Source organism: Aphanomyces invadans, assembly GCF_000520115.1.
Source record: "Aphanomyces invadans strain NJM9701 unplaced genomic scaffold supercont1.3, whole genome shotgun sequence".
Classification (NCBI taxonomy): Eukaryota; Oomycota; class Saprolegniomycetes; order Saprolegniales; family Verrucalvaceae; genus Aphanomyces; species Aphanomyces invadans.
In genome coordinates, this window is record NW_008580148.1 from 1,046,777 (window position 1) to 1,071,306 (window position 24,530).

Below are 24,530 nucleotides of genomic sequence, written 5' to 3' on the forward strand. Positions count from 1 at the left end.
CCCTGAAAGTGCCGTTTGAGCATGCCGTTGAAGTCGTGTGCCGCGTGTCGCCGCTCCAGAAGCCCAGCTCGTCTGATTGCTCCCGGTACGACGACCACGTTTAAAATCGAGAGGACGACACCTGGATCTTGATGATTCTTGTAGACAAGTTGCGTTGTTTGGACGCAGGGCTTGGCGAAAGGTTCGGGAGTTGGCCATTGGAGACGGCGCGAACGACATCGCGATGCTGTAAATCGCCCCATCGGTGTCGGGATTCGCGTCCATGAGGGAATGCAAGCTGCCAACTGCAACATGTTGCTGGTGAGTCGCTACGTCCTGAGTTCCCCCGTTCCTTTGAAAACGTCTTTGTAGGTTCTATCCAAAGCATGGGTCTGTCAAGTCAGCGGTGCGTCCAGCCAGAAATGGCCGCCGACGCTTCTACACGGCGCTGCCTGTCATCGTGTTCGCCGTCTACGAGAAGGTCGTTTGGTAAGGACGCAGTTGCTAACTTGGCGTTCAACCCGACCGACGAGTGGGCGCTCCAGTAAGCCGTGTATGCCACCTTCATCTTCGTTTGCTCCAGATTCCAGGTATGCTTGACGCGACTTTATCTCTTGTATCTCACGCTGTGGTTGTAGAAACAACCTGCGCCGTCCACGGGATACATGTATGCCGTCGCGATTGACGAGTACACGGCCAGCGTTGAAGCCAAGTTCGGTCGGCGGTCAGCGTCTCCCATACTCGCATCTCGTCGACTCACCGTGCATTAGCATCGCATAGCGTTCACCCAACTAGATCGTCACCGAGCATGCCTTGGGCAGCATGGCCGAGTCGCCCAGCATCAGGTCGGTTCCGACCATGTGGGTCGTTGTTGCATTACATCACGAGCCAATCAGAAGGGAGGGTGGTGAAATTTTGCTTGTTTTCTCGGCGCGGGTGAATTTGAATTACACCAATCACTGACAAGATCGAAAATTTCCGCGAATCACCGTTCACAAAGAATTTGAATGCACCAATAAAATCGCATTATTTCAATTGACCAATCAGAAGGCGGGCCTTGTGCTCATGCAAAGTGTGTAAAATTGGTGTGCACGTCAGGTCATTTTCGATTTAGCACGAAAGACACGATGACCCGAGCTGCTGCCAAGACTACCGCTGAACCTACCCCTGCCGCGACGACGGAAGCAGCCCCTGCTGTGGAAGCCTCTGCCCCGGTGGAGTCCAAGAAGCCCACTGCCAAGAAGGCAGCGGCTTCCAAGGCCAAGGGCAAAGCTGCTGCCAAGCCCGCTACTAAGAAGGACTCTGCGCCTAAGAAGCCTGCCGCCAAAACCGCTTCCAAGGCCACCCCCGCCGCAGCTGCCAAGACAGCTACTGGCGCCTCGTATTATGACTGCATCAAGGAGGCTATCCAACACTTGGCTGAACGCAGCGGTTCGTCCCGTCAAGCAATCTCTAAGTTCGTCCAAGGCAAGAAGACAAACAACTTCCAAAGCCACATGTTGAACAAGGCGTTGAAGGCCGGTGTCGACAACGGAAAGTTGATCCAAGTCAAGGGTTCGTACAAGTTGGCTGCATCTGAAAAGAAGCCTGCGGCTTCCAAGAAGAGCTCGACCAAGAAGGCCGCTGCCGCCAAGGAGGTAGTTGTCAAGAAGGTGGCCGCCAAGAAGACTGTGACTGCCAAGAAGGCCCCCATCAAGAAGGTGGAAGCCAAGAAGAAGACATCTGCCCCTGCGAAGAAGGCTGCCACGAAGAAGACTCCTGCGAAGAAGGTCCCAGCGACCAAGAAGGCAGCCAAGAAGGTGACCAAGAAGGTCGCCACGACCAAAAAGACCAAGAAAGTGTCCAAGAAGTCGGCCTAAAATGTGCACGACTGCCTATTTACACCCCGAGTTGAACGACTCGTCCCCCCCAAATCGGTGTTTGTAAACACCACCCAATCGCGCAGAAAGTCTTGTCGTGTGTTATTTCCACGTGTAGTAAAAAGTGCATGAAATGTAGGTGTACAATCTCGGTGCAGGATGTGAACCAACGCCCAGTCAGTGGAAGCACGCGGGTGAAACTTGTCGTGGATGTCTCGCTTGGTGTTCCGATGCCGTGGCTTACACAAGTTCTCGGGCAACGGGGACCGAGGCAAAGTCGAGTGGCGCGGTGCGATCAAAGAGATTGAAGTCGATGATCGCGCCTCCGTTTTCTTGGTCCAGAAACACGCAGTTGACAAACTGCTCGTTGAACACGATGTCGTGGGCCTTGAATGAGTGCCGCATTTGGGTCGTCGACGACGTGGCAGCGTCGACTCCTTCCACCACGACCACGACTTCCATCTAGAGCTGTGTCATCAGCCACCGCCACGGCCGGAAAACACGTACATTGATTTCGCTCCAGAAGTGCAAGAGCCGGTCGATCTCGTCCTTGGTCACGGATGTTAGCACGTTGTTCAATGTCGTGTTGAAGAGCGGCGGCTTCTCCGGGCGGTAGCGGTTTTCGCGGGTGCCAGTCTCAATGTCGACGGCGCGTTGCGGCGGCTCTACCATGGCCACGAAGGATGATGGAGGAAGGACATGTGCGGGCGGTACCTGGAAACAGCGCCTGCGCCGCGGGGTTGTGCGCGGGTTCGGGGTGCAGCGGCGGCGGATTCAACGGACTCCACGCGTCCAACCGATGGACGCAAATGGTGGGCAGGGCCAGGATAAGCCATCCATTCAAGTCGTCGTCGGGCTGTTGGAGACGCATCGGGTACGACTGGAGATGGTGCACTTGATGCGGGAAGTGCGCCGACTTGTGCAGGACAGCGTAACACCGCACGTGCGCTTCCGAGAGCTAGACGGTAGGGCATGAGCGACATTTCATGATGTGCCACGTAGCTGGTAGCCACACGAAGAAGGAGAAGAGTGTCAGCGTCGCACCTGGTGCTTGCGCATTTCGCACGTTTGAAATGTAAAGTAGAGATGTCCGCGGATCTTTTGGATGCACGCATACGCCGACACACGGATCGTGTTGGCGCGAGACTAGAACAACGACAACATGGCGATCAGGACAACATGGGGGTGGGAATGGATGGCTCGCACGCACCTGGCCGCGAGCAAACCGCTGGTAAAAGATGCCAAACGCGACAGCATCAAGGAAAACGCCGACAATAGTCTACATGGATATATTCGTGGGGAGGTGACGAGTGGCAGAATGGATGTAGAACGTACCTGGAGCGTGATGATGCTGATCGCACTGGCGCAACTGTTGAAGAACACGTCGTTGCCGCCGCTGCCAAACCCAATCGTGAAGAGCACGCTTACGGAAAAGATGAACGCTTGAGGGAACGTCGCGATGGCCAAGTTGCACGAGTTATCGACCGTGAGGTATAACAAAGCGAAGACGACGATCACGAACAAGTAAATGAGCGTGAGCGCCAGAATCACTTTGTGCACGCTCATGTTGACAAGTGTGTGGAACGGAGCGGACAGGTACCGCTTGTACGCATCGGTCGCGCGAAGGCGGCGAATGCTACGAGAAAGGAGAACATCAACATGCAGCAAAAATGTGCATGGGTCAACATCGACGAGGTGTTGAACGTACTTCCATGTCCCGAAGGAATGGTTCGCTCCAGCCGACCGGTCAATCATGCGACCTTTGCGACTGATGTTCGAAGGAACTGATCGGCCCCCGCGCACTTCGTCGCCACCTTCCATGTAGTCTATACGTCATCCATGAGATCTCACGGTGCAAACGCGGCATGGATCACCGGTTGCGGTCTTCTTGTCAAAGGCGCCTTCGTCATCGCTGAGATTTGCTCCAGACCGACGCATGGTGATGAAATGAACGCGGACCCTGCACTGATGCACTACCTCTGCAATATGATGTATTGCATTATTTTATTCCTCACATCCATGTTAAATGAAGACCTGTGGGGGTGAAGTACCTGCAGAATTGAATATATTATTTCGGTGCGCGTTTCCACGATCCGACGCGTTATCCGGTTATAATACATTATCCGGAAAAAAGCACCGTTCGTAATGTGACAAAAACTGAATTTGACCGCGTGAGCAATATCTTGTCACGGTGGGGAATCGATCGATCAAAATAGTCCAGTGTTTATCAAAATATCTTCAGCTTGAGGGGAAATTTCGGACAAGTTGAACGTAATGTGCGTGGCGAGATATTTCGCACCATATCCTTCATGTTGTATATTTCGTTCGGTATGATATTTTAAGCGATTACTTGTGCGCGCCAAGCAGGAATTCAGCGGTCTGGGTGCCGCTGCCTGCCGTGCTCTAGAGCCGACGCACAGGCTCCCAGAAACCCCAGCCGCTATCTCGAGTGTGAGGAGCCCGAGGCAGCCACGATTGAACTACGAATAGTACTGGATACACTCGACAGGCGGGACGAATGTCGGATCAAACCGAGCGAAGTACTCCCTCCATAGCCTAGGCACTGTACAGTTAGCACGTGAATGGCCGGCCATCCTAACGGAGTGCTCGTACACAATGTTTTTCCACACGGTTGACGGCGCCAAGACAGTGCGCTGGGGGCTGAACAACGGGTTCACAAACGTGTCGCGCATCGACTCGATGTCGCCCCACACGTTCGTGGCAGGGTACTTTTCAAAGCAATCGACGCGGGACTTCTCGCAGTCAAACATAAAATTGCCATACTTGCAGCTGTACACGTGGTCGGCGAGGAAGAGGAGGAGTGTCGGTGCAAACTCAAACTCGGTCTCGAACTGGCGTAAGGCTTGGTGGACGCAGTCAAGCCAGAGCAAAAAGATGGGGGACCGCTGCTCGTTGGACACGTCGCTGCGGGCATGGCCACTACGAAGTCCAAACTGATGGCCAAAGCTGCACCATTCCTTCTCGATCAGGACTTGGAAGCCTTCCAGCGTTCGATAGAACGGGTCCAACATGAGCTCCGCCAACGACACCATCTGCGCCGTCCGGTCCCACCCGTCGCTGCAGTGCGTCAGCACAGACACCCCGCTGTGGACATATTCGGCCAACTCCCACGACGCTTTCAAGACCTACACATCGGAGCACCACGACCGCTGATCCACCCCGCCTGTGCATTTGTGTTCGTACCAGTCGAACGTGCTTGAGCCAGCCGGAGCTGTCGATTTTTTGAAAAAAGCTCGAGTTTTGATCCGTGTCAAGCGGGTCGAAAGCCGCAGTCAGCGACTGAAACGAGTTTCGAATCGCATGAATGTTTTCCATGTTCATGTGGGCAAGTTTGGCGCCGCGGTAGTTGGCCGTGCTCTCGGTACCTTTTCCCATCGCTTTGTTCCCAGCCGCCGCTAGTTGCCCGCGTGCATCCATGATGACGTACCGAAACCCTGATGGAAAGACCTCGCCCGACGTTGCGTGGCCACCACATAAGAGCTGCACCAATTGCTCGTCTTCGGCGCAACGCGCAGATTTGAGGCCAACGAGAGGCTGCGAAGACCGCGCGATCACGGCATGGTTTGTCGGGTGCTGCCAGCAAGCAACTGGCAAACGCTGGCTCGATCGAAAGGAGGCTGCCACTTGCAGCTTGATGTCCGACATGCCAGACGGGACCATCAAGTACCGAGGGTAACTCTCACAAAGCAAATACGCGTGGTCAATGCAACGGAATCGGGACGGGCCGCCCGCGGGATGGAGGAGGCCCACGCGCTGGTAGTCGGCCCGAATGTCAAACGGCATGACAACGTCCGACGGTAAAATGTGCGGTCGGTAGTGAAAGCAGAACGCGTCCGTGAGGGACGCAGGAAACGCCAGCACTGACAGACACTTGTGCATGCGGGCAAACTCTTGGCCATCTCGAAACGCAAACTTCACTTTTTGCGTGTCCTTGCATTGGAGGACAACAGTGTATTGGGGGTCGCCACGATGATGTAGATGCGAGTGGCTGTGGCGACGGCCGGACGACGTTGCGGTCGATTCAAGCGAGAGCGGGTTGATGTCGATCGGCGCTGCGTCGCTCACGATGCACGCAATCGACAGCACCGGAATCTCCCACAGCGTTCCACTGACAAACCCTTGGAAGAGACAACGATAGTTCGTGAGAAAAAGCCGTCCCGCCACAAAGTGCGATGCGCACGACCCTGACGGAGCATGGAACACAGGCTGGTGCATGGACGTCTCCATGTGGGCATAACATTGCTCGCCGTCCAAGAATGGCGGGAGGGGCGTGTCGTCCGGGAGGAGGAACGGAGTCGTTGCGCTGGACGAGGCGACGGCCGCCACAGGGTCGTCACTGTCGGCTGGAATCGAGTCGTCAACATGCAGAAACGAAACGTACAACGGTCGTGGCAGAAGCGCAATGTGCTTTTTGATCTCGTCCGTCGATATCTTGTACATTTTGACGCCGTTGATGCTTTCAATCAGGTCGCCCACGTGAACTTTTCCGCTTTGAAGCGCCTGGCCAGACAATTCCTTGACCGCTAGCCGAAAGTCGTACGGCGCTTTGGCGTTCGTCAGGACAATGCCAAGTGACCCTTCGACAAAGCACACAACATCCATGTCCTCGTGATTGCTCTCCTTCATGGGGTTGTACATGAGCAATGCGCTGTCGATGATTGCATGAGCAGGGAGCGGCGTTGACGCCGGCCGCATCAGGAGTTGAAGGCATCCCGTGTTGTCGCACTCGCGAAGCGTCGTGGAAAAATACACGAGCATGGCCACACACACGTACGGGAGCAGCTCCAACGACGACGACGGAGAAGTAGACTCGGACTCGACAGCAAACATGGCGTCCCACACGCGCAGAGTTTGATCGAGGGGGAATTCCCGCGCGAGGAGAAGACGAAGCCACCGCAGGCAGTACGTTTCTGGGAGCACTTGGACGTTTTGCAAATGACATGCCAGCTGGGGGTCGTGCTTGGCGAGGAGCTCGTATTGAACGACGTGGCAGAGCAGTTGGAGGGCAGATTGCTGCGCCGGGGTTGCACACAAGTCTGTGTCGGGGCCGTTGGAAGAGCGAAATAGGGGACGGTCCTCTGGGGACAGGACTCGCGGAGGAGGGGGGCCAAATAAATCAGCATCACTGCCATCTGCCGTAGGGAGAGGGACGTCGTCGGGGGTCGGTGCTGGCGAGATCGTTTGGATCGCATACAGAGGCTTCATCCACACCATGATTCGTTCAAAGAGAATATACGTGTCGTGCTCGAGAAATTCAACTCGGTCGTCGTTCTCGTCGAGCTTGTGGCTTGGATTGACGCAGGCGTAAAGGATGACCGCTACGAGGTCGTGCATGCCTTGCCGGTATGCCAATGTCGGATGCTGCTTGCACCACACGAAGAGGACGTTGCGCAGCATGTCCATGTAATCCTTACGTTCCTGGAAGTAAGTTTCTTGGCCTTGGGGGTACAACCGGTCCAGGTCTGTGTTGATTTCCCGCACAAGGTGATCGTCCGCGTAGAACTGGTTCCACGGATTGTCGTCGGCTTCGCTCAACGGGTGATGCTGCTGCTCCAACGTCGGGCGGAACTTGAGTTCGTCACGCAATATTTCGTACGCCTTTCGTTTTTGCAAGAGTGTCCCATCGCTTCCCACTCCCAGATAGCGCATCCAGCGCACCCCATACCCTTCCGTGCCTTGCATGATGCACCCTTCTCTGTCGGCAGTGTGCCTGCGATCTTCGCTTGTTAACTTCAATACATTATATCCTTTGATATTGTATAATATAGTACTCCTCTTGCACTCAATATGTTCTTGCTGTTGCCATCATGCTGTCAGCGATTCCTCGACGTCAGGCTCCATGGGGCCGACGAAGAATTGGTATCGCTGGCGTCATGCACGGCAGGCTGCACCCTTGGGTGCACCGTCAAGGCATACACAGTCAAAGGTGTTGAACTCAATATGATGCTTCAAGTCCGCACTCCTTTATGCCCCATTGTCTTTGCCACCGTCGCCATCCTCGTCGTCGTTGTTGTCTTCGGTCAGTCGCAATAGGTTTTGACGCTTTAGCTGCACCAAATGGTGGACGGCAAAATACGAAAACTCGTCAATGTCAACGTAGCCGTCGCCATTCGTGTCGGCAACGGCAAGCAGTGACGCAATCTCTTCGTCCGTGAGTCCGAGCGACGTGTGCCTCATCGCCGCCTGAAACTCGTCCATGTCGAGCACGCCATTGCAGTCTCGGTCTTCGGTCTCGAAAGCTTCCATGAGAATGCGCTCGAGGCCAACTTCGCTCACACCATGGAAGATCGCAGCGACTGTATTCACATCGTTCTTGCACAGTTGCATGCGCTTGGCGACATTGCGTGGGTTGATGAACTGGCGGATCATACCTGCCGCCGTTGTCGCGTACGATATGTAATTGATTAGGGCCATGGGGCTGCCGCCGTCGCCGTCGTCACTGCTCGACACTTGACTTTCGCTGTCCTTGGCGTACCCGATGAGCAGCACAACCTGGCCTCGACTCAGCATGAGTTTCTTGAGCGTGTGCATGCATTCGAAGAGCACGCTCCGTGGCAACAGACCCTTGGGCGTGACAGTGGTAGGGTCCCATGCCTTCTCGGCAGCCTCAAACGTATCCAGCAAGTAGCTCTCGATGTCAACGGCGAGCGCAAGGCTCTGCCCTTGGGCAATGTAGAACATGACTTTGGCGAGGATCCGGTCAAAGTTGGCGTACGGGAGCTTGCCTTCGTCGTTCATGGGGACGAGAGAGATGGCGAGGTTGATCTCCTCGCGACTCAAGTTGGCCAGGGGAGATGCCAGACACTTGCGAAACATGTCGTAGCTGAGGCAGTCAGCTTTGGTGCGACCGGACGCGTTTGGTGGCAGGTAGTCCGCCGCTTCGAACGCTTGGTTCAGAATCGACATGGTCGTAGCGCATTCCGTGTGGAAGTAATCCAAGTAATCGTCGTACAGCTCGTTGAATTGCGCTTTGAACTTGTAACCAGACGGCATGCGAGAAAGAATATCCACGGCAGCCTTCGCGAACTCTTCGTAGTTGATGCATCCATTGCGGTCCAGGTCTGCCTGCGTAAACAGCAATTCGACGTGGTCTTCCCTGTGTTCATTTCGTTGCTGAGCACGTTTGAGAGAACGGTACCAACGCTATAACGTACTGAATCAAGCCCGAGCGAATCGCGTTGCGGAATTCGACTACACTGATCGATCCGTCGCCATTTCGATCATACGCTTTAAAGAGGTCCAGGAGCTGGACTTTGACAGCATCCGCGTCGATGGCGTCTGGGTTGGGCTCGACAATATCGTACCGTGGCTCTTTGACACGGGATCTCGTGTACTCGTCGGACAAGTCGATGAGGCCGGACCGCTTCAGCGCGACCTTTCGTGCGATCACCCGGTCAAGCAGTCGTTCGTCAAACTCGATGTTGTCTCGAAGACGGTACACATGTCGGTCGTTTTCGATTTCGAACGACAGAATTTCGCGCATGTCGTCCTTGAGCGTGAACTTGACGTGGACGACTGCGAGAGGGCACGGCGTGTCCGGGCGTGGCTTGCCCAAGACAGCATGCACGATGTGGCGGTATCGGTGGTCCACCGTCACCGACGCCGTGTACGACAGGTTCAGTCCGATCAAGTAGCGGCGCACCTGGATGACGGACGACACCACCGTGGACGACGCGCTCGACGACTTGCTCATTGTCTTGGAAATGCCGAAACTGACAACATCTTCAATTGAAACGGCCAATCACACCAACACTTTGATTCCACCAATTAAATCGCGTCATATACCTCAATCTCCAATGTTTTCTACCAATAAAACGGCTGGAAAAAGCGGTCGACAACAGCAATGCCACACCAAGGCACGATCGATGGACTGGTACTTGGACGAACAGAGCACGGCGCTGCAGTACTACGCTGCGACGCCGGGACAGCGCACCTTCAAGGTCCGTGTGGACGCGATGTGCGATTATGTCCGTCCCCTTGTGCTAAAGGCGTTTATCCAACGCTCCAAAACATGGGACATCGTGGCTGTGGACGGTGACCCTCGAACACCCGACCTCTTGGTACGCACTGGTTGATGTTTGGCTGGTTGTTTGCTCATGGTCAATTGTAGTGGCAGGAGTACGAAGATTTAAATTGGAAGGAAATCCTGCGTGGCCAGGTCGTGGCCAACTCGTACTGTGTGCGGAAAGGTCTGTCGCGTAAAGCCCAACTGTCCATCTTCCTCTCCAAATACATTCGCAAGAATCCTGCGTGTGTCTTGAGCAAGGCGTTGCCGCAAACGCTGGTCGTGGATCTCTGGGATGCCTTTGACCAGAGTTTGGCCGACCTCGGCATCAGCTTCCGCAACCGCCTCGAGTCGTGCCTGTGGGAAGTAAAGCAGGTTTTCGACCCCGAAAACGCCGACACGTACGTCGCGGGCGGGCGCTGGATCATGAAGCCTAGTGCGACGAACAAGGTACCTACCTGCTAGACAGCGTGCGGCGTGACGATCTTACGTGACCAGGGCGCAGAAGTCAACGTGTTCAACACCTACGACAAGTTCAAGGCCATCATTTCCGAGTGGACTGACATCCGTGGTAAGCTGTCCGCACTGTAGCCTCCCACGGTCATGCTCGATCTGCATATTATCTCCAGCATTGAACCGCCCGCCTCCTGGCCGGTCACGACTATGGTTTTTGCCAGAATCTTTCCGTGGGTTGCCCGACAAAACTTGACGCCGCCGTGTCTGTGGCTTAGAATGGGTCGTCCAGGCTTACATTGAGCGGCCGCTGCTTCTGAGGAAGCGAAAGTTTCACGTGGGTCCATGCTACCCCCCAACGACGTCAAAACCGGTGTGGCTAGGTTCGCGTGTATGTCGTCGCGGTCGGCGCGCTCGAAGTTTACGTGTATCAGAACGTGCTGCTTCTCACCTCGTTGAACGCGTACGACCCTGCGAACGTCGACGACAAACTGTCGCACATCACCAACACGTACCAGCAACAAGACCACCCAAACTTTGTCGAGGCGGACTGTGTGTTGCTGCTCGAAGACATGGAGGCTATCCTTCAGGAAGACCGGGGGCTGTCGCCCGCCCAAGCCAAACGAGTCACGACGACCATGCTCGCCGACATTGGTGCCATCACAAAGGACGTGTTTGCCGCGTATCGAGGCGAGTTTTCGGTTTTCCAGCCCTTGCCCAACTGCTTTGAAGTGTACGGCGTTGACTTTATCGTGGACGACGACTTGCGTGTATGGCTCTTGGAGGTGCGTGCGCCGTTTTCACTTAGGCCGTGGTGGCATGGCCAGCGGAATGGCTGCTTCATGACATCCTAGGTGAACCCTGGCCCGGATTTCAAGCAAACGGGCAATCGGCTGCAGCCGTTAATCCAGACGCTGTTTGAAGGCATGGTCGACATCGTCACGGACACGTTCTTCGTCAAGCCTGCCACGCAACGCGTGTACCCTGCCTTTGAAAAGGTGTACAGCGACAACTGGGGCACGTCTGCCACCATGACGTTTCGAGACGACTAGGCACTCGATCTCGTTGGAAAACGCCCCATGTCAATCCTCGCAGGACCTGGCACTCGTTTGTGGCAGCCTCGAACGCCCGCAGCTTTAGATAAAGGTCGCAGCTTTAGATAAAGGTCTCAGTCGAAACCACGTCCTGTTGAGTTTTGCACGTAAAGTGCTATTGGGTCCGTCGCGGTCGATCTCGAACATTCCAGATCGACTAGCGGTGGCATTGCATGGTGATCCAATCGAACGGTTCAAATGGAATATGAATTCATGCATGGCTACGACGATGGCGTGGGGTCGACGGTGTTTGGATCGCTCGAGACAGCGGCACGCGGCGACGTTTGCAATTGGATTTTGCCAAACGGGGACGCCGGCCACGACGTCTTCATTCGGCGGTACACGGCCGGCGAGGCTTTTTTCCAGACATAGTACATGGCAATCGCATCCGACGTCGACTTGCGTGGCAGCTACCGCGTGACCCGATGTCACGACAAGGAAAACGACGGACGAGGCTTGGTGTACCAAAGCTGCAACTGCATCAAATTGCTTTCCGTACATGTCTAGCCCGCATTCAAACACGGCCAGTTCCCACGGCGACCACCCATCTATGGAGCCACGTGGTTAGTTTATCGCATGGCGTCGACAAAAAAGAGCGAAATGGACCTAAGAGATGCGGCGGTCGCACAACAGACAAAATGGGAGCCGCGAGAACGCCGCAAGGCAACCGACCGCTGGGTGCTGACTCGACCGTCTGCGACGACAGGTCACGGTGTGCTTTGCAACGCGCATGGACAGCACGTACATGAGGATGGTCCACGGCTGCCCCGTAGAGGCCGCGCATGGCAGTGTACACTTTGGTGACATCGGTTCGGAGGGCTAGTGGCGACGTCAGCAATGGCTCCAAGACGACAGGTCACGTCTACCAGCGAGTCGCGCAAGATTCGGGTGAGTGGCGGACAAGTTGGTAGAGACACCGGCTCCCGCCGCGGCGCGCTTTGGGCGTGACTGTTGTGTCAAGAGAGACGATTCTAACCATTTCTCTCGTTCAGTGTGTTGAAATGGATGATGCGTCGGCGCTTGCATACGCTTTACGGCAAGTGTCGTGCTGTCGTCTTCGTCGCTCAAGAGATCGTACGCTGTGGGGAGAATGCCGTGAAGGTCTCGCTCTTGTTTCATGCGCTTCATGCCAAAGTGATCGTGAGCAGCGTCCTTTTCGGCCCACTCGGCCTTTTCGAGACCGTACTTCTTCCACATATAGTAGAAGTGCACGACATCCCGTGTGGACTTGGTCGGGATCTGTCGGCATGAAGGGTAACAAGGATGGGTCGAGATGAGGACGCCGCACCAAATGCTGCTGAATGTAGTGGAACTGCTTGCCCAACTGCGTGATGCCGATCTCAAAGCACGTGATCTCGAACGGCGTCCATGTGTCTACGATGAGACTGGCCCTCAGCCACGAACAACGATGAATACGTACCAAGGACATGCGACGGACGAAGCGGAGACAAGAGATGTCGCAGCGTGTCGGTTGATTCCACGACTGCGGCGCACCCAAACTACGAACTCTGTCCGTGAATGGAGGTACTCCCTGCAACAGCAGACACTTACGGGAGCTTCCAGCGATGCCCACGTACCGTTTCCACGTGGTCTTCCCTGTGCGTATAGCGCGCGAACAGCACTAAAGTAACGATTCATGGCCGCAGTATGCCCTGTGCCGACACTGTGACCGTTCGGCGAGGTGGAGTGCGACGTGGCGGCCATACCGGCACTTTGTTGATAGGACTCCACCGGCGACCCTGTCGATGCAGAAGTCGACTCCAGCGACCGCTTGCTGGATCGCTTAGGCGGATGTGCGACTGATGTAGCAAGTAAGGCGTAGTTCATGCGCAGGTCTTCGTACCTGAGCGCTCGATCGGCAGCGCAGGCGGCGAATCTGCTGCCGGCGACATGTTCCTGCCAATGCATAAAAATTTACGTATTCCCCGAACCACTCCTTCTTGAATATTTAATGAAAATTATATGAACGAACTACAAGAACAATATTGATCCTCTTGGTGTAGACATTAAAATACTGCGGAATATTATTCAACTTGCCTAAAAAAATAATGAACTAATCCTAGAATTCCTTAATATTTACCAGATGCCTAAGATAACATTCGTGAGAGCATGTTGGACGTTCATGCGGTTCTGAGGGAGGTGTCTGTGGTCGACGCCCAGAAGATCCTCGCGACAGCGCGAGCCGAGAAGGCGACCAAAGAAAAGGAGATGCAAGCGATGGGAGGGTCCAGGTACCAAGACCTCATCGACGCCGCCGATGAAATCGTGAGAATGCATGAAGCCTCCCAGCGCCTCGACACGGCTCTACGCGAAATGCCGAGTTTGTGGGATAGCCTTGAGTCAAGTGTTGCGCTCGTGATGGAACCTACAGCTGAAAATGGCTCCTTTCCAACACTTGCAGCAGTTACTCTGCAGACGGATGTTGGCAACTACAACTACACGGACGTCGTTGACATCGTCGTAAGCGCATCCGAGCGCATGTGGGTCGCCATGGAGCAAGGCAGTCCCCTCGACGCCCTTTCTATCTTGAATCAAGTCAAAGGTTTGGCAATTCCTGAAAAGAATGGCACCACGAGTGCTGAAACGGACCTGATCGTGTTCGAACTCGACACCATCGCTTCGTTTACGCACGTACGTCTCCCACTCGTCCACCCATCCATTCATGGTCCTTCCTTTCGCAGCGGATTCTCTCCTGTGCTAAGCAATGCCTCCGTGTACCGTCCAGGCCAACGACATTCTACGAAGACGCTCTCTTCGTGATTCGGGACCTCGAGCCTACATCCACAGCGACCTCGTTGTGCGCCGAGTTCCTAGACGGACGGGACGCAGCAGCCACCACGTTACGGCAATCTCGGTCCTTGGACAAACAGCACGTTGTGATGAAGTCTCTTCAACTCATTTTGTCCACCTTCGATGACGCCACGGCCATTTTCGCCGCCCCGTCCGCGAAACTCTTCGATTCCGTCACAAGTGTCTCCCACCATGAACTCGAAGCGGCATGCACGACATGGGCCATCGAGGCCATTCGCAATGTACGTTCGTCTCTCGTAGCTTCGTTGCTAAAGTGCCCTTTCAGTGGCGAGCCGACCTCGACAACCTGCTCACGTCGCTCCATGACGTCGAAGCAGTTGCAACCCTCCAACAATCGATGCAAAACCTACTTGAAGGCCATCGAGGCACGTTGGTGGCGTGGTGCGTTGTCCACGAAGCCATGGGTCAGTCACCCCTCGACGATGTCGATCTCTGGGGAGTGTTTGCATCGGATCTGTTTGCAAAAACCACGCAGAGCCTCTTTCGTCAAGCGTTTGATGCAGCCGCGACGCAGTTGACGTCGGCGCTGAATCGCTATAGCGACGACGTCGACGATGACGGGGCCAACGACAGCAACGATAAGGACGTGACGGCGTCGTTCGTTGCGCGCTTGGTGGCTATTCAACGAAGCGATTGCGCTCAGCCGACTCTGCAGCCGATCCTGGCCTCCGAGTGCCTACGCGTGCTCTATAATGTCGTCACGACGCTCGTCGACACGGCGTTTTCCACGGCGCATCTCCTCCAAGTGGCTCAGCATTGCTTGGACTTGTCGGCTGCGATGCCAACGCTTTTTTCACCTGACAGCCTCCAGCCAAGCGCTGCATCAGGAGCGCAAACGTTGTGGCTATCCATTCAGGAAGTGTTCAAGGCTCACGCTGCTGACGATGGGACAACACCCGATGAATCTTGGCTGCCATTCTGTCGCTTACCACAACTTTGCGAGGTGCCAGTGCCCTTGCTTCCATCTCTTGAACAACCCGGGAACCTAACCACGACGTAGACGCTCGGCATTCCCCTGCCTCGATTTGAATGGCTAGGCGACACTACACGCTTGACATCGCACCACATCCACTTTCTCCATCTCGGCTCTGTTCAAGGTAAGCCCCACGCATCCCCTACTTCTTCTCAAGGTCGTGCCGGTCCCGTGTGTGGTCAGGAGGCGCTGCCACCGGCGCGGCATTTGACCAGCTTGCCGACACATTTTGTCACCGATGGGTGGCGCATGTCGTCCAGTGTTACGGAAAACCAATGCTGGATGCGCTGTCGACATCTCGCTACTTTGGCTATTCGAACGAGGTACTGTCCGTGCCTTGAACGGACGTGTGAGCATAGGATGAAACTTTGCGCAGGAGTGGCGACGCGTCTACCATGCCACGTGGACGCAAACCCCCGCAGCCATCACGTCCGACGACGACGATGACGAGAGCAAAGCCGACTCGCTGCTCGTGTGGCTCCCTTGGTGTGCGACGCCCGACGTGTCGCATTTGCTCTTTGACGTGGCTGTGAAAATGACAGCGACGTCGATGGCGCTGTCCGGTGCCCTCCACGACCGCGTCAAGTTCCACGTTCGAAGCCAGCTCAAGCAGTGGATTCTCGAATTCATTCGTTGTACCTTGGACGCTCTATCCCGGCATCGCGTGACGTCGGTGTCGTTTGGTCAAGCCTGTGCGTTGCAATGCATTTTCGACCTGTACTTTGTCCGGGTGCTCGTGGGCGAGTCGGCCTTTCTACGATTCGGATGGGGCGACAACGACGACATGGCACCGCTCTTGGCGTGGGTGGATCCCGTCGACTGGGAGCTCTTCGGCCCGGCCCTCGTCCACCTCGTCAAGCGGCAGTACCACATGACTCGACTGCTCTTTTCAGTGTTTTTGTCCCAACCCGACTCGAACGACACGTTTGCCGACGCTGGGTTCGTCGTGTCGGATGCTGGATTGACCATGTTGGAGGTGGCCGCACCCGTCCCGCGCTTTCCACTCCTCCCCGTGCCCCAGCCACTCAAGCGTGCGCCGTCGGCAACAACTCCCCAGCGGCTCTTGCCCCCTCCCGTCAACATCAAAATGTCCAACACAGCCCCACCGACCAAGCGTGCGTCGATCCATCAAATCCTGTCGTCGTCGACGTCTCTTCTCACGAGTCACGCCACGGCGGCGTCGGTGACGGCAACGACAGCCGCCGCCAAAGGCATGTCGCTGTTTTCATCGGCCAGTTCATATTTAAGAGAGGCATAGCTTGGATGCATCTTGTCGACAGTGTAAACACGCGCTATCGATTCAGGCGATCCGTTATCCGTGCCGTTTCAGCCTTTGAAACTGCCCGCGAGCTGCCCCAACACACTCGCCGACGCGTCCCACCACACGGCGGACGGGGTTCGACATGCAGCACCCCGTGGTCGACCTGTCGGGCCTTCCTCGACCGACGGGTCACCATGCCCCCCTAGACCGCTTGACTGGGCCTGCTGCCACCGCACGCGGCCGAGAACCTGAACTCGGACAGCTTCAACTTACGTTAGACGTCGTCGACACGTCCATTTCAGGTGAAGGCATGCCAAATACGACAGCATCCACCCCGTCCGACAAGGCGCCGTATGCCCGTCGAACGGTGCGACTGCGTCATGCGCCTCTCGTCTCTCTCCCTAACCAAGTTGTGGGATGTGTACACAGCCAGGGCTGAAACTAGCTCCGATACTGAAGTCTCGGATGCAGTCGAGCGTCCGAAACATTCGGCGAGGCCGAGAACAGCCCACGATGAAGTTGATCATGCGGAAAGGAAGCGACGCTGACGACCCGTCGAGGAGGCGGAGCACAGATTCGACCCTCATGACACGTCGGTCCGTCAACCCTCCGCAAAATGCCCGATGTCCACCAAAGACGAACGCCACGAAATCGGGGTCCCGCAAGTACTGGCCCGACTTTGTCATGGCGTCGGCAAAAGCAACGTCCAAGTTTCGATGGTGTTGGGACATTTACACAATGATTCTGCTTTGCTACACAGCCGTCGCAGTGGTTCGTACTGCGCCACGTTGTGCAGGCAAGGACCGGCGCATGTGTTGACACGGGGGTGTTGTAGCCGTTCGAGATTGCATTCGTCCAACAAGACGACGTGGACGCGCTCTTCCTTTTCGACCGCTGCGTCGACCTGTCGTTCTTCGTCGACATGCTCTTTTGCTTCATCACGCCGTACTGGGACCCCCACGCAAACGCCATGATTGAGGACCTGCCACTCATTGTGAAGCATTACCTCAAAGGCATGCACGGATGGCTGCCGCCGCGTCCGTCACCGTGCTGACGTGGCCCGTTGGTAGGGTGGTTTTGCCTCGACTTCGTCTCGATCCTGCCCTTTGACATTGTCGGCCTGGTACGTCAGCGACATTTGTTTTCCACTCGTGACTGGTCGAGTAGTTTATGGACGAGACGTTCCGCCAGCTCACGATCTTTCGCATCCTCCGCATCCTGCGCATCATCAAGCTCGTGCGCGTTTTCCGTGCGTCGCGAATCTTTAGCCGATGGCAGGCCCAGCTCAACATCCCCATGGCGATTTTCAAGCTGATCGGGCACTTGGCGACCATCTTGCTCCTGGCGCACTGGCTCGGGTGTCTGTGGGGTGGGGTCGTCCACTTTGAGAGCCACAAAGACGGCCTAGGAAACAAAATGTCTTGGATGACTGTGTACGGCATCGATGACAAAGGAATGCAGACGCAGTACGTGACGTCGCTGTACTGGGCTGTGGTGACCATCTTGACGATCGGCTACGGCGACATCCCCGTCGTCACGCTGGAGGAGAAGGGAATTGCGATCGTGTGCATGATTGCCGGCTGTGGCACGTACTCGTTCGGTACGCCGTGCCTCGAGTTTTGTCCATGACTGCAAATTGTCCTTGACGACCTAGTGATCGGGTCCATCTGTGGTGTGCTGTCAAGCATGGACGAAGCAACGACGGACTTTCGGCAAAACATGGTCGGGCCTGGAGAACGCGCGCTTTGCTCATGCCGTCGTCGTGTTGTAGGACCACTTGAACATGCTCTTGCAAAAGGAGCGCGTCCCGAAACAAATGGTCATCACGTTTCGCGAGTATTTTCTCCACACGCAAGACTTGATGAACCACAAGTACTTTTCCAAAGTCCTCGACACGCTGTCACCGGGGCTCAAGGGCGAACTCGGCGTGTACACGTCCGGCGAGTGGATCCACCGCGTCCCGTTTTTCCAGGGCGGACCCAAGACCGAGCACACCAAGTTTATCACGGCCATCACGCAGCACCTGACCGCGATGCTGTTTCCGCCGAACGAGTCGATGATCCGCCGGGGGGACCTCACGGACCGCATGTACATCTTGTCCAAGGGGTTCGTCTTTGCTATGCGTGTTGGCGACCGGCTCATGCGTGCATGATGGCAGGATCGTCGCGCGGCTCGGGAAAGTGATCGGGAAAGGCAACTTTGTCGGCGAAGACGTGATTCTGTCCACTGGCGTCCGGCACTACGAAGTCCGCACACTCACGTTTGTGGACGCGATGGTGCTGACGAGGGCCGGCCTCCAAGAAGTGCTGCGAGGCCACTTTCCCCATAAGAAGAAGACCATCCGCCGCGCGTCCATCTGGCTGTGTCTTGGGAGGAAGATGGAGTACTTCTTGGAGGAACTCAGGTACTTGCGAACGTCGCCGCAGCACGCGTGGACACACGCAGAAGAATCGGACTGGTTTCGCGCGCGGATGTTCAACGACCACGACTTGGACCTCGTACGTCGTTGTTGGCATCCCACGCGACAACTCACGCGGTTGTAGGAATCGGCGCCTCTCCACTTGGCGACCCAGTGCGTTGCTGCCGCCCAGAAAGCGCTCGCGGCGGCCGTCGCGCTCGATTCGTCCTTGTCAAGGCGCGACGACTTTTTTGCCCTCACCACGTGCACCAAAGCATCGCACACGATGCTGGAAGACAGCTGCCGGCGCGGCGATAGCGCCGCCTATCCACCCGCCATGTTGGACGCGACCTTGCCATCCACGTAGCGAGTGCACTATTTAACACCATTCAACACACGTCCTCAACGCGACTGTCGCGTTGAAACGTGCTCTCTCACTGTCCTCATCGCCTTGACCACATGACACGGACGGGTGGCTCTGGGCGCCCCGACGAGTCATGGCGGCGATCACAAGAATGGACATCCTGTTCTATCGACGTATTCCCGCGTGCATCGCGCGACGAGCTGCGCAACGTCCTGACACGTTTGCGAGCTGCGGCCGAGCTCCACTTGCAGATTCCGCAGATCCTACGAAATCGTTGGGGGTGGGTACCTCTTGCCGTCAGCACCGAAGTCTTGATGATTTTACCGTGGTTTCGTTTGCGGTTTGCTGGGCCAATTCGACGAGGACTGCGTCGTGCTGGTGCTGCGAGTGTCGCAAGTGCTGCTTGGCGGCGTCGAGCTCAGCTATTGCGCCTTGGAGCTGGCGCTTGATGTCGTCCACTTCGATGGCTAGCAGTGGCTGGGACTGTAGACTGGAATGCGCTTCCTAGGACCGCTTGGAGAACTCGCCCTGGCGATGAACACAATGTCGATGGCACAAACCTCGGTCGCGGCGTCGAGTGCTTTGTCGGCCGCGCAAATATCTGCAAGTGTTTGCTTGAGCTGAGCTACTTCACGGACCGATGCCGCGATCGCGTCGTCGACGGCTCGAAACTGTGCGTCCTGCTTTGCTTTCTAGTGTCGCTTTAGCTTCGCATTCAACTGACTTCACCGACCGCTTACGTGAGATTGGCATAGCGGCAACAGGGACTGGCAGTGCTCGAGCTGCATTTGCAACTCGTGCTGCTTGCTGCGCTCCTCGTCGATGGTGGCGCGGTACCCAGCGACTTTGCCATGGACCGATTGCAGCTCGGACGTTAGCGCTATGTGCTGTTGGAACAGGGCTACAATCTACGCATTGCCGTCATCTTGCAGAGTTACATCCGATGATGACAAGGGCGTTCGTTACCCGTCTTTCGTCCATCACGTTTAGGGACCCTGCCACGAGCTTGACGGTGTCGAGGTCGATGGTCGACCGCTCCCGCTTCCTGTGCACACGAAGCGGTGAAATAGACGGCGATGGGGCGACAACGGCCTTCTTCGTAGACCCTTTCCCACACGACTTGGACGGCAGGGCTTGCCAGGTGGTGTCTTTCTGTGCCTTGTCCGCTAGATACATCGCCAAGTACCCCTCTCCACTCGATGGCAGACGGTCGAGAATGCGGGATGGAGACAGAATCGGCAGCGACGTCGTGTGTGTCGACCGATGCATTTCGGCCGGACCGCCTCGATGGGCAAGTTTCAATTCCGACGTGGAGCAAATGGCGGTTTCATCACGAATGCCTTGATGGGAACTGATGGTGCATGGACCTGCTACGGCAACTCGGCACGCTGTAAAGCGTGCCACGTACACCTCATGCAGCCACCATGGACGACTCGAGGCGAAGTTCATGGCAGTCCACTTGTACTGTCAAGTGGTTTACTCGAGCGGTAAGCTGCAAATTTCGTTGCTCTCTAAAGCGGAAGGCTTGAGCACGGTCGTGGCTGACATGCACGTTTCAGTGAATGTAAGGTCCGCTTACCCCACCGCTGCGAGTTTTAAGCCTGCTACGTATTGGCTTGCTAGATCAGTACGGAGACGAAGAATTTCTCGGTCAGAAGGGTGGTGTTGAAAAACACCAGGTGAAGAGCACGCTACTTCGTCGCAGCAGGTAATTTAAGAGCGCTCACCGCGGATGCGACGAGCCAATTGGATGTCCTTGGGCATGATGGTGACACGCTTGGCGTGGATCGCACACAAGTTGGTATCTTCGAACAAGCCGACCAAGTAAGCTTCAGCAGCTTCTTGCAAGGCCAAGACAGCCGAACCTTGGAAGCGCAAGTCGGTCTTAAAGTCTTGAGCGATTTCACGCACCAAGCGTTGGAAGGGAAGCTTGCGGATCAACAGTTCCGTAGACTTTTGGTAGCGACGGATTTCACGCAAAGCGACCGTACCAGGGCGGTAACGATGGGGCTTCTTCACACCGCCAGTGGCAGGGGCGGACTTGCGTGCGGCCTTGGTGGCCAATTGCTTACGGGGAGCCTTGCCACCAGTGGACTTGCGGGCAGTTTGCTTGGTACGAGCCATTGTATGAGACTTGAGTCGAACGAGGGCAATTCAATTATGGCGCTCTCTGGCGTGAATACAACGACAAACCGAAACTGGGGGAACGAGTTACAACATCGTGAAAATTCCCACCAATGAAATGCTACAAGTTGCACTATCAGATGGTACTATTGGCGGAATTTTGAGTCTTACAGAATTAAACGACACGCATTGGCTGGAATTTTGCATCCGATGTGGGGCCAATCAAACTGCTTTGCTTGCGTCGGAGTTCGCGCCAATCGCAGCCTCGTTCCCAGCGGGTCCATGAAGAGAGATCATTTTGAATTTTGACATCAAGCAACAATGTCTGGTCGTGGTAAAGGCGGGAAAGGTCTTGGGAAGGGCGGTGCCAAGCGCCATCGCAAGGTCCTTCGTGACAACATCCAAGGTATCACCAAGCCAGCGATCCGCCGTCTGGCTCGTCGTGGCGGTGTCAAGCGTATCTCCGGCTTGATCTATGAAGAAACCCGCGGTGTCCTCAAGGTGTTTTTGGAAAACGTGATCCGTGACTCGGTCACCTACACTGAACATGCTCGTCGAAAGACCGTGACGGCCATGGATGTCGTGTATGCCTTGAAGCGCCAAGGTCGCACCTTGTACGGTTTCGGCGGCTAAATGCCTTCTCCCTATCTTTGATTCCCTGATGGGATATCATGCTCTGGTGTTTTTCAACACCACCCAACCATCGAGAACTTTACCGCTTGTACTCTCTCTTTTACATCTTATTTCATATCACCTTCAATTGGCCTTCCCCCGGTAGAGGTCGAGAGGACTGCTTGTTGACCTCTGCAGAACCCGGGTGTGCTTGATGAGCTAAGTAATAGCGCTCGGCTCGACGGACGCTCTTCCTTCACACTTAAATCTATGTATCGTTAAGAATCGTGTGTTGTTACTTGTCGAGGTACAGCAAGCCATTCTCCTGGTCTTCGTCCTCATGGCAATAGTGAAACACAGACGGGTCTGACGCAAACACGTCGATGTTTTCTTCAATCACGCGCAACTTCTTCTCCACGAGCGTCATGAATGGCATCGAGTTGTCCTAGGCAGTCGCCATTTTCGACTCAGCCCCATCAAGATTTCTTGAGTCTGCCCTCGCGTACCTTGGGTGGCATCTCGAGCTCGACCGCGTCCTTGCAGAACGTCCCCACGTGCTATACCGCGTACCCGTCAGCATTTCCGTCATTCCATCATAACACGCCATCCTACCTGGATGTTGAACTCGGCTTCAATGCACGCATAGTACGCCGTCACGAGGACCTCCCGCCGTTGGAATAAAATCTCGAGGCGGGCCTTAAGGCTTCGCACCAAGCTAGCGAGCCCTTCCAGCTGCTTGTTGTGGCCTACAAGCGCATCGTCAAGCCTCTGTACACACATCTCATGCAATCGACCGTACTCGCCAGCATCAAGCTGCACGGGGCCAGCGTCGCCACGCCCGATGCAATGAGCCCCTTGCCCGCGACGAGAAATGGCAGCGTCAAGCCAGCAGACATTGGTGCTGTCAGCAAAGCTGTCACTGTCACCTAGACGTCCATGTTATGGCGGATTGTATTACATCGTGAGTCGGCAATACCAAAATTCCTGCAACGAGCCCGGCCGCTCCGGCAGCGACCCCCGTGCCGCTAAAATCAGCGGTCCGGCTTCGCATGTGCAGGAACGTGATTACTTCGACGAGAAGCGTGCTGCATTCGAGCAGAATCTTGTCGAGGTCGGTGAGGAAGCTCTGGAGGTCGGCCCGCATCGCTTGTAGGCTGGACGACATGAGCGAGACGAAGCGCTCAATCCTCTTGAGGATCTTGAGCTCGGCCGCTTTTTCCCGGCGATTCAGCGGCGGCAGCACTAATGTCTTAATTTCCTGCAAATTGTTTTGGAGGTTCGGCAGTAAGTTTGTGTCGTTCCAGTTCGCGACCATGACCTCGCGCGACTCTTTCTGGTCAAAGATGCGTTCGGCAACCTTCTCGCAGTGAGTTATGATCGAGTGAGCGCTCGAGTCGAGCTTGCTCTCGGAGAGGGACGTTGTGAACAGGAACGCGTCGCGGAGCGTGTCGAGCGCATTGTCCAATGCAGAGACTTCGCCGGCGTCGGTCTCCACAAGCATCCAGTTCGATTCCATCGCGCGCTTGATTTCATCCTCGACAAACGCCGTCTTGACAATCTTCACCACGTTGTTGAAGCTCTTCTCGACATCGTTCAAGCGGAAGCTGCTTTTGTTGCAGGGTCCTATTGCGGGCTCCGTCGGCGTGCTAAAGATTGGACCAGTGCTTTCGACCGTCATAACCTTTGCCGACCTATTGTCCGACTGGATCCGAGACTTGACAGGCGGCTTGCTCAGCGTGCGCTCCGATTCGTCGTGACTTAGGCTTCGGATGCGCTGAGACGTTGCCATCCTGCCGACTTCCGTCCCTGCTTTGCGCAGCTATGTGGGATTATCCGGATAACTGGCGTGTAATGGGGGGGATTCTCAATGCGAGTGGCGCAACAACCACTGCTATGTGCACTTGGTCACTCGAAAGAAAGGGTAATGAATGCTCTCAAGGTCCAAGCGCGCGCCATGTATGGCTATGTCATCCAGCTACATGAATCTGACGACTCAGCAGCATTCCATGCTCACCCATTCCAGTCGCGGTGGTGTCGGCGACGGTGCCAATGACACCACCACGACTGGAATGGCATCCGGATGAGGATGAAATTTATTAACTTTTCAGAAAATCACAATAATTTTTTACTCGCGGTCACAATAATGCTGTATGCCCATGACGATGAATAGAATCGAATTGCTATAAAAATGCTTCATATTTATTTTTTAACATCATCTTCTTGGGCTAGATGGTTCTGTGTGCTAGGAACGAGCCAAGAGGAGAGGTGGGAAGGTAGCCCCGACGGTGCAAAACAAAGACGATGGCGAGCTAAACCCGCACATGACGATGAGGACGACGATACGCGTGCAGCATGCGGCGAAGCACGGGTACATCTGAAGGCTGCGGACAAGCACCAGATTGTCGTGCATGGGCGTGATTGTTTAGTACATGTACTTGTAGCGAATATGTCGCTTGTCGCAGCACACAATACCGTAGTACTTCGACTTGCTATTTCCGCTTTGCCAAGGGTGGACAGTTCAGGCGTATGGCAGTGGGCGAAGAATGGTCGACGAGAACGTTCGAGTGATGGCGTCC

At 55.5% G+C, this 24,530-nt stretch overlaps 13 protein-coding genes across 17 annotated transcripts; 6 read left to right on the forward strand and 7 right to left on the reverse strand.

Moving 5' to 3' along the window:
• Window positions 1-365: 365 nt before the first annotated feature.
• Window positions 366-749, forward strand: H310_02018 (hypothetical protein; the record flags this gene model as incomplete). The annotated part of the gene is made up of 3 exons (XM_008865388.1): window positions 366-523; window positions 563-569; window positions 618-749. The coding sequence occupies 3 exons, from the start codon at window positions 366-368 to the stop codon at window positions 747-749; spliced, it is 297 nt and encodes a 98-aa protein (XP_008863610.1).
• Window positions 750-1,093: 344 nt separating this feature from the next.
• H310_02019 (hypothetical protein) lies at window positions 1,094-1,995 on the forward strand. The gene has a single exon (XM_008865389.1). The coding sequence runs from the start codon at window positions 1,107-1,109 to the stop codon at window positions 1,836-1,838; it is 732 nt and encodes a 243-aa protein (XP_008863611.1). The 5' UTR covers window positions 1,094-1,106; the 3' UTR covers window positions 1,839-1,995.
• Window positions 1,096-3,797, reverse strand: H310_02020 (hypothetical protein). The gene is made up of 8 exons (XM_008865390.1): window positions 3,713-3,797; window positions 3,547-3,664; window positions 3,174-3,474; window positions 3,049-3,117; window positions 2,883-2,984; window positions 2,553-2,796; window positions 2,346-2,503; window positions 1,096-2,300 (listed from the first exon to the last, which is right to left on the reverse strand). The coding sequence occupies exons 1-8, from the start codon at window positions 3,774-3,776 to the stop codon at window positions 2,079-2,081; spliced, it is 1,278 nt and encodes a 425-aa protein (XP_008863612.1). The 5' UTR covers window positions 3,777-3,797; the 3' UTR covers window positions 1,096-2,078.
• A 258-nt stretch (window positions 3,798-4,055) lies between these two features.
• H310_02021 (hypothetical protein) lies at window positions 4,056-7,574 on the reverse strand. The gene is made up of 3 exons (XM_008865391.1): window positions 5,043-7,574; window positions 4,452-4,984; window positions 4,056-4,394 (listed from the first exon to the last, which is right to left on the reverse strand). The coding sequence occupies exons 1-3, from the start codon at window positions 7,539-7,541 to the stop codon at window positions 4,319-4,321; spliced, it is 3,108 nt and encodes a 1,035-aa protein (XP_008863613.1). The 5' UTR covers window positions 7,542-7,574; the 3' UTR covers window positions 4,056-4,318.
• A 32-nt stretch (window positions 7,575-7,606) lies between these two features.
• Window positions 7,607-9,598, reverse strand: H310_02022 (hypothetical protein). The gene is made up of 2 exons (XM_008865392.1): window positions 9,014-9,598; window positions 7,607-8,955 (listed from the first exon to the last, which is right to left on the reverse strand). The coding sequence occupies exons 1-2, from the start codon at window positions 9,550-9,552 to the stop codon at window positions 7,824-7,826; spliced, it is 1,671 nt and encodes a 556-aa protein (XP_008863614.1). The 5' UTR covers window positions 9,553-9,598; the 3' UTR covers window positions 7,607-7,823.
• A 76-nt stretch (window positions 9,599-9,674) lies between these two features.
• On the forward strand, window positions 9,675-11,538 carry H310_02023 (hypothetical protein). Its single transcript, XM_008865393.1, has 6 exons — window positions 9,675-9,919; window positions 9,970-10,314; window positions 10,363-10,435; window positions 10,596-10,654; window positions 10,701-11,102; window positions 11,172-11,538. The coding sequence occupies exons 1-6, from the start codon at window positions 9,725-9,727 to the stop codon at window positions 11,367-11,369; spliced, it is 1,272 nt and encodes a 423-aa protein (XP_008863615.1). The 5' UTR covers window positions 9,675-9,724; the 3' UTR covers window positions 11,370-11,538.
• Window positions 11,152-13,310, reverse strand: H310_02024 (hypothetical protein). Of its 3 annotated transcripts, XM_008865396.1 has the most exons (11): window positions 13,255-13,310; window positions 13,118-13,210; window positions 12,963-13,063; window positions 12,832-12,910; window positions 12,700-12,785; window positions 12,440-12,650; window positions 12,278-12,382; window positions 12,157-12,230; window positions 12,018-12,105; window positions 11,877-11,959; window positions 11,586-11,821 (listed from the first exon to the last, which is right to left on the reverse strand). In XM_008865396.1, the coding sequence occupies exons 1-11, from the start codon at window positions 13,301-13,303 to the stop codon at window positions 11,633-11,635; spliced, it is 1,158 nt and encodes a 385-aa protein (XP_008863618.1). In that variant the 5' UTR covers window positions 13,304-13,310; the 3' UTR covers window positions 11,586-11,632. The 3 variants fall into 3 exon arrangements, with proteins under 3 accessions (XP_008863617.1, XP_008863616.1, XP_008863618.1); XM_008865395.1 differs by having other exon boundaries at window positions 11,152-11,821; window positions 12,963-13,210; XM_008865394.1 differs by having other exon boundaries at window positions 11,152-11,959; window positions 12,963-13,210.
• A 207-nt stretch (window positions 13,311-13,517) lies between these two features.
• H310_02025 (hypothetical protein) lies at window positions 13,518-16,518 on the forward strand. The gene is made up of 6 exons (XM_008865397.1): window positions 13,518-14,042; window positions 14,093-14,443; window positions 14,488-15,165; window positions 15,223-15,319; window positions 15,379-15,518; window positions 15,572-16,518. The coding sequence occupies exons 1-6, from the start codon at window positions 13,521-13,523 to the stop codon at window positions 16,451-16,453; spliced, it is 2,670 nt and encodes an 889-aa protein (XP_008863619.1). The 5' UTR covers window positions 13,518-13,520; the 3' UTR covers window positions 16,454-16,518.
• A 20-nt stretch (window positions 16,519-16,538) lies between these two features.
• H310_02026 (hypothetical protein) lies at window positions 16,539-19,364 on the forward strand. The gene is made up of 9 exons (XM_008865398.1): window positions 16,539-16,823; window positions 16,886-17,227; window positions 17,292-17,469; window positions 17,527-17,579; window positions 17,624-18,056; window positions 18,111-18,178; window positions 18,228-18,562; window positions 18,615-18,954; window positions 19,000-19,364. The coding sequence occupies exons 1-9, from the start codon at window positions 16,599-16,601 to the stop codon at window positions 19,219-19,221; spliced, it is 2,196 nt and encodes a 731-aa protein (XP_008863620.1). The 5' UTR covers window positions 16,539-16,598; the 3' UTR covers window positions 19,222-19,364.
• Window positions 18,809-20,487, reverse strand: H310_02027 (hypothetical protein; the record flags this gene model as incomplete). Its single annotated transcript, XM_008865399.1, has 5 exons — window positions 18,809-19,481; window positions 19,543-19,722; window positions 19,779-19,910; window positions 19,959-20,126; window positions 20,185-20,487. The coding sequence occupies 5 exons, from the start codon at window positions 20,485-20,487 to the stop codon at window positions 19,362-19,364; spliced, it is 903 nt and encodes a 300-aa protein (XP_008863621.1). The 3' UTR covers window positions 18,809-19,361.
• Window positions 20,488-20,873: 386 nt separating this feature from the next.
• H310_02028 (histone H3) lies at window positions 20,874-21,345 on the reverse strand. Its single transcript, XM_008865400.1, has one exon. The coding sequence runs from the start codon at window positions 21,340-21,342 to the stop codon at window positions 20,932-20,934; it is 411 nt and encodes a 136-aa protein (XP_008863622.1). The 5' UTR covers window positions 21,343-21,345; the 3' UTR covers window positions 20,874-20,931.
• A 304-nt stretch (window positions 21,346-21,649) lies between these two features.
• Window positions 21,650-22,246, forward strand: H310_02029 (histone H4). Its single transcript, XM_008865401.1, has one exon. It carries the CDS (start codon window positions 21,664-21,666, stop codon window positions 21,973-21,975), a length of 312 nt encoding a protein of 103 aa, XP_008863623.1. The 5' UTR covers window positions 21,650-21,663; the 3' UTR covers window positions 21,976-22,246.
• H310_02030 (hypothetical protein) lies at window positions 21,761-23,828 on the reverse strand. 3 transcript variants are annotated; one of them, XM_008865403.1, is made up of 6 exons: window positions 22,931-23,828; window positions 22,754-22,880; window positions 22,567-22,700; window positions 22,461-22,511; window positions 21,883-22,399; window positions 21,761-21,815 (listed from the first exon to the last, which is right to left on the reverse strand). In XM_008865403.1, the coding sequence occupies exons 1-5, from the start codon at window positions 23,741-23,743 to the stop codon at window positions 22,250-22,252; spliced, it is 1,275 nt and encodes a 424-aa protein (XP_008863625.1). In that variant the 5' UTR covers window positions 23,744-23,828; the 3' UTR covers window positions 21,761-21,815; window positions 21,883-22,249. The 3 variants fall into 3 exon arrangements, with proteins under 3 accessions (XP_008863625.1, XP_008863626.1, XP_008863624.1); XM_008865404.1 differs by lacking the exon at window positions 21,761-21,815 and having other exon boundaries at window positions 21,825-22,399; window positions 22,931-23,600; window positions 23,646-23,828; XM_008865402.1 differs by lacking the exon at window positions 21,761-21,815 and having other exon boundaries at window positions 21,825-22,399.
• Window positions 23,829-24,530: the final 702 nt, after the last annotated feature.

Coding starts and splice junctions, on each gene's coding strand:
- H310_02019 (XM_008865389.1), top strand. CDS start 1,107: ATGACCCGAGCTGCTGCCAAGACTACCGCTGAACCTACCCCTGCCGCG.
- H310_02020 (XM_008865390.1), bottom strand. CDS start 3,776: ATGCGTCGGTCTGGAGCAAATCTCAGCGATGACGAAGGCGCCTTTGAC. Junction 2,985..3,048: donor AGCGGTTTGCTCGCGGCCAG/GTGCGTGCGAGC, acceptor TCGTTGTTCTAG/TCTCGCGCCAACACGATCCG. Junction 2,301..2,345: donor ACTTCTGGAGCGAAATCAAT/GTACGTGTTTTC, acceptor ACACAGCTCTAG/ATGGAAGTCGTGGTCGTGGT.
- H310_02021 (XM_008865391.1), bottom strand. CDS start 7,541: ATGCAAGGCACGGAAGGGTATGGGGTGCGCTGGATGCGCTATCTGGGA. Junction 4,985..5,042: donor GGCTCAAGCACGTTCGACTG/GTACGAACACAA, acceptor TCCGATGTGTAG/GTCTTGAAAGCGTCGTGGGA. Junction 4,395..4,451: donor ACCGTGTGGAAAAACATTGT/GTACGAGCACTC, acceptor TACAGTGCCTAG/GCTATGGAGGGAGTACTTCG.
- H310_02022 (XM_008865392.1), bottom strand. CDS start 9,552: ATGAGCAAGTCGTCGAGCGCGTCGTCCACGGTGGTGTCGTCCGTCATC. Junction 8,956..9,013: donor ATTCGCTCGGGCTTGATTCA/GTACGTTATAGC, acceptor AAATGAACACAG/GGAAGACCACGTCGAATTGC.
- H310_02023 (XM_008865393.1), top strand. CDS start 9,725: ATGGACTGGTACTTGGACGAACAGAGCACGGCGCTGCAGTACTACGCT. Junction 10,315..10,362: donor AGCCTAGTGCGACGAACAAG/GTACCTACCTGC, acceptor TTACGTGACCAG/GGCGCAGAAGTCAACGTGTT. Junction 11,103..11,171: donor TGCGTGTATGGCTCTTGGAG/GTGCGTGCGCCG, acceptor ATGACATCCTAG/GTGAACCCTGGCCCGGATTT.
- H310_02024 (XM_008865394.1), bottom strand. CDS start 13,303: ATGTCGCCGGCAGCAGATTCGCCGCCTGCGCTGCCGATCGAGCGCTCA. Junction 12,651..12,699: donor ACTACATTCAGCAGCATTTG/GTGCGGCGTCCT, acceptor TCATGCCGACAG/ATCCCGACCAAGTCCACACG. Junction 12,106..12,156: donor CAGCCGTGGACCATCCTCAT/GTACGTGCTGTC, acceptor CTGTCGTCGCAG/ACGGTCGAGTCAGCACCCAG.
- H310_02025 (XM_008865397.1), top strand. CDS start 13,521: ATGTTGGACGTTCATGCGGTTCTGAGGGAGGTGTCTGTGGTCGACGCC. Junction 14,043..14,092: donor CCATCGCTTCGTTTACGCAC/GTACGTCTCCCA, acceptor TTCCTTTCGCAG/CGGATTCTCTCCTGTGCTAA. Junction 15,166..15,222: donor GCTTACCACAACTTTGCGAG/GTGCCAGTGCCC, acceptor ACCACGACGTAG/ACGCTCGGCATTCCCCTGCC.
- H310_02026 (XM_008865398.1), top strand. CDS start 16,599: ATGCAGCACCCCGTGGTCGACCTGTCGGGCCTTCCTCGACCGACGGGT. Junction 18,057..18,110: donor CTGTGGCACGTACTCGTTCG/GTACGCCGTGCC, acceptor TTGACGACCTAG/TGATCGGGTCCATCTGTGGT. Junction 18,179..18,227: donor CGGACTTTCGGCAAAACATG/GTCGGGCCTGGA, acceptor GTCGTGTTGTAG/GACCACTTGAACATGCTCTT.
- H310_02028 (XM_008865400.1), bottom strand. CDS start 21,342: ATGGCTCGTACCAAGCAAACTGCCCGCAAGTCCACTGGTGGCAAGGCT.
- H310_02029 (XM_008865401.1), top strand. CDS start 21,664: ATGTCTGGTCGTGGTAAAGGCGGGAAAGGTCTTGGGAAGGGCGGTGCC.
- H310_02030 (XM_008865403.1), bottom strand. CDS start 23,743: ATGGCAACGTCTCAGCGCATCCGAAGCCTAAGTCACGACGAATCGGAG. Junction 22,881..22,930: donor GGCTCGTTGCAGGAATTTTG/GTATTGCCGACT, acceptor ATGGACGTCTAG/GTGACAGTGACAGCTTTGCT. Junction 22,512..22,566: donor AAGCCGAGTTCAACATCCAG/GTAGGATGGCGT, acceptor TACGCGGTATAG/CACGTGGGGACGTTCTGCAA.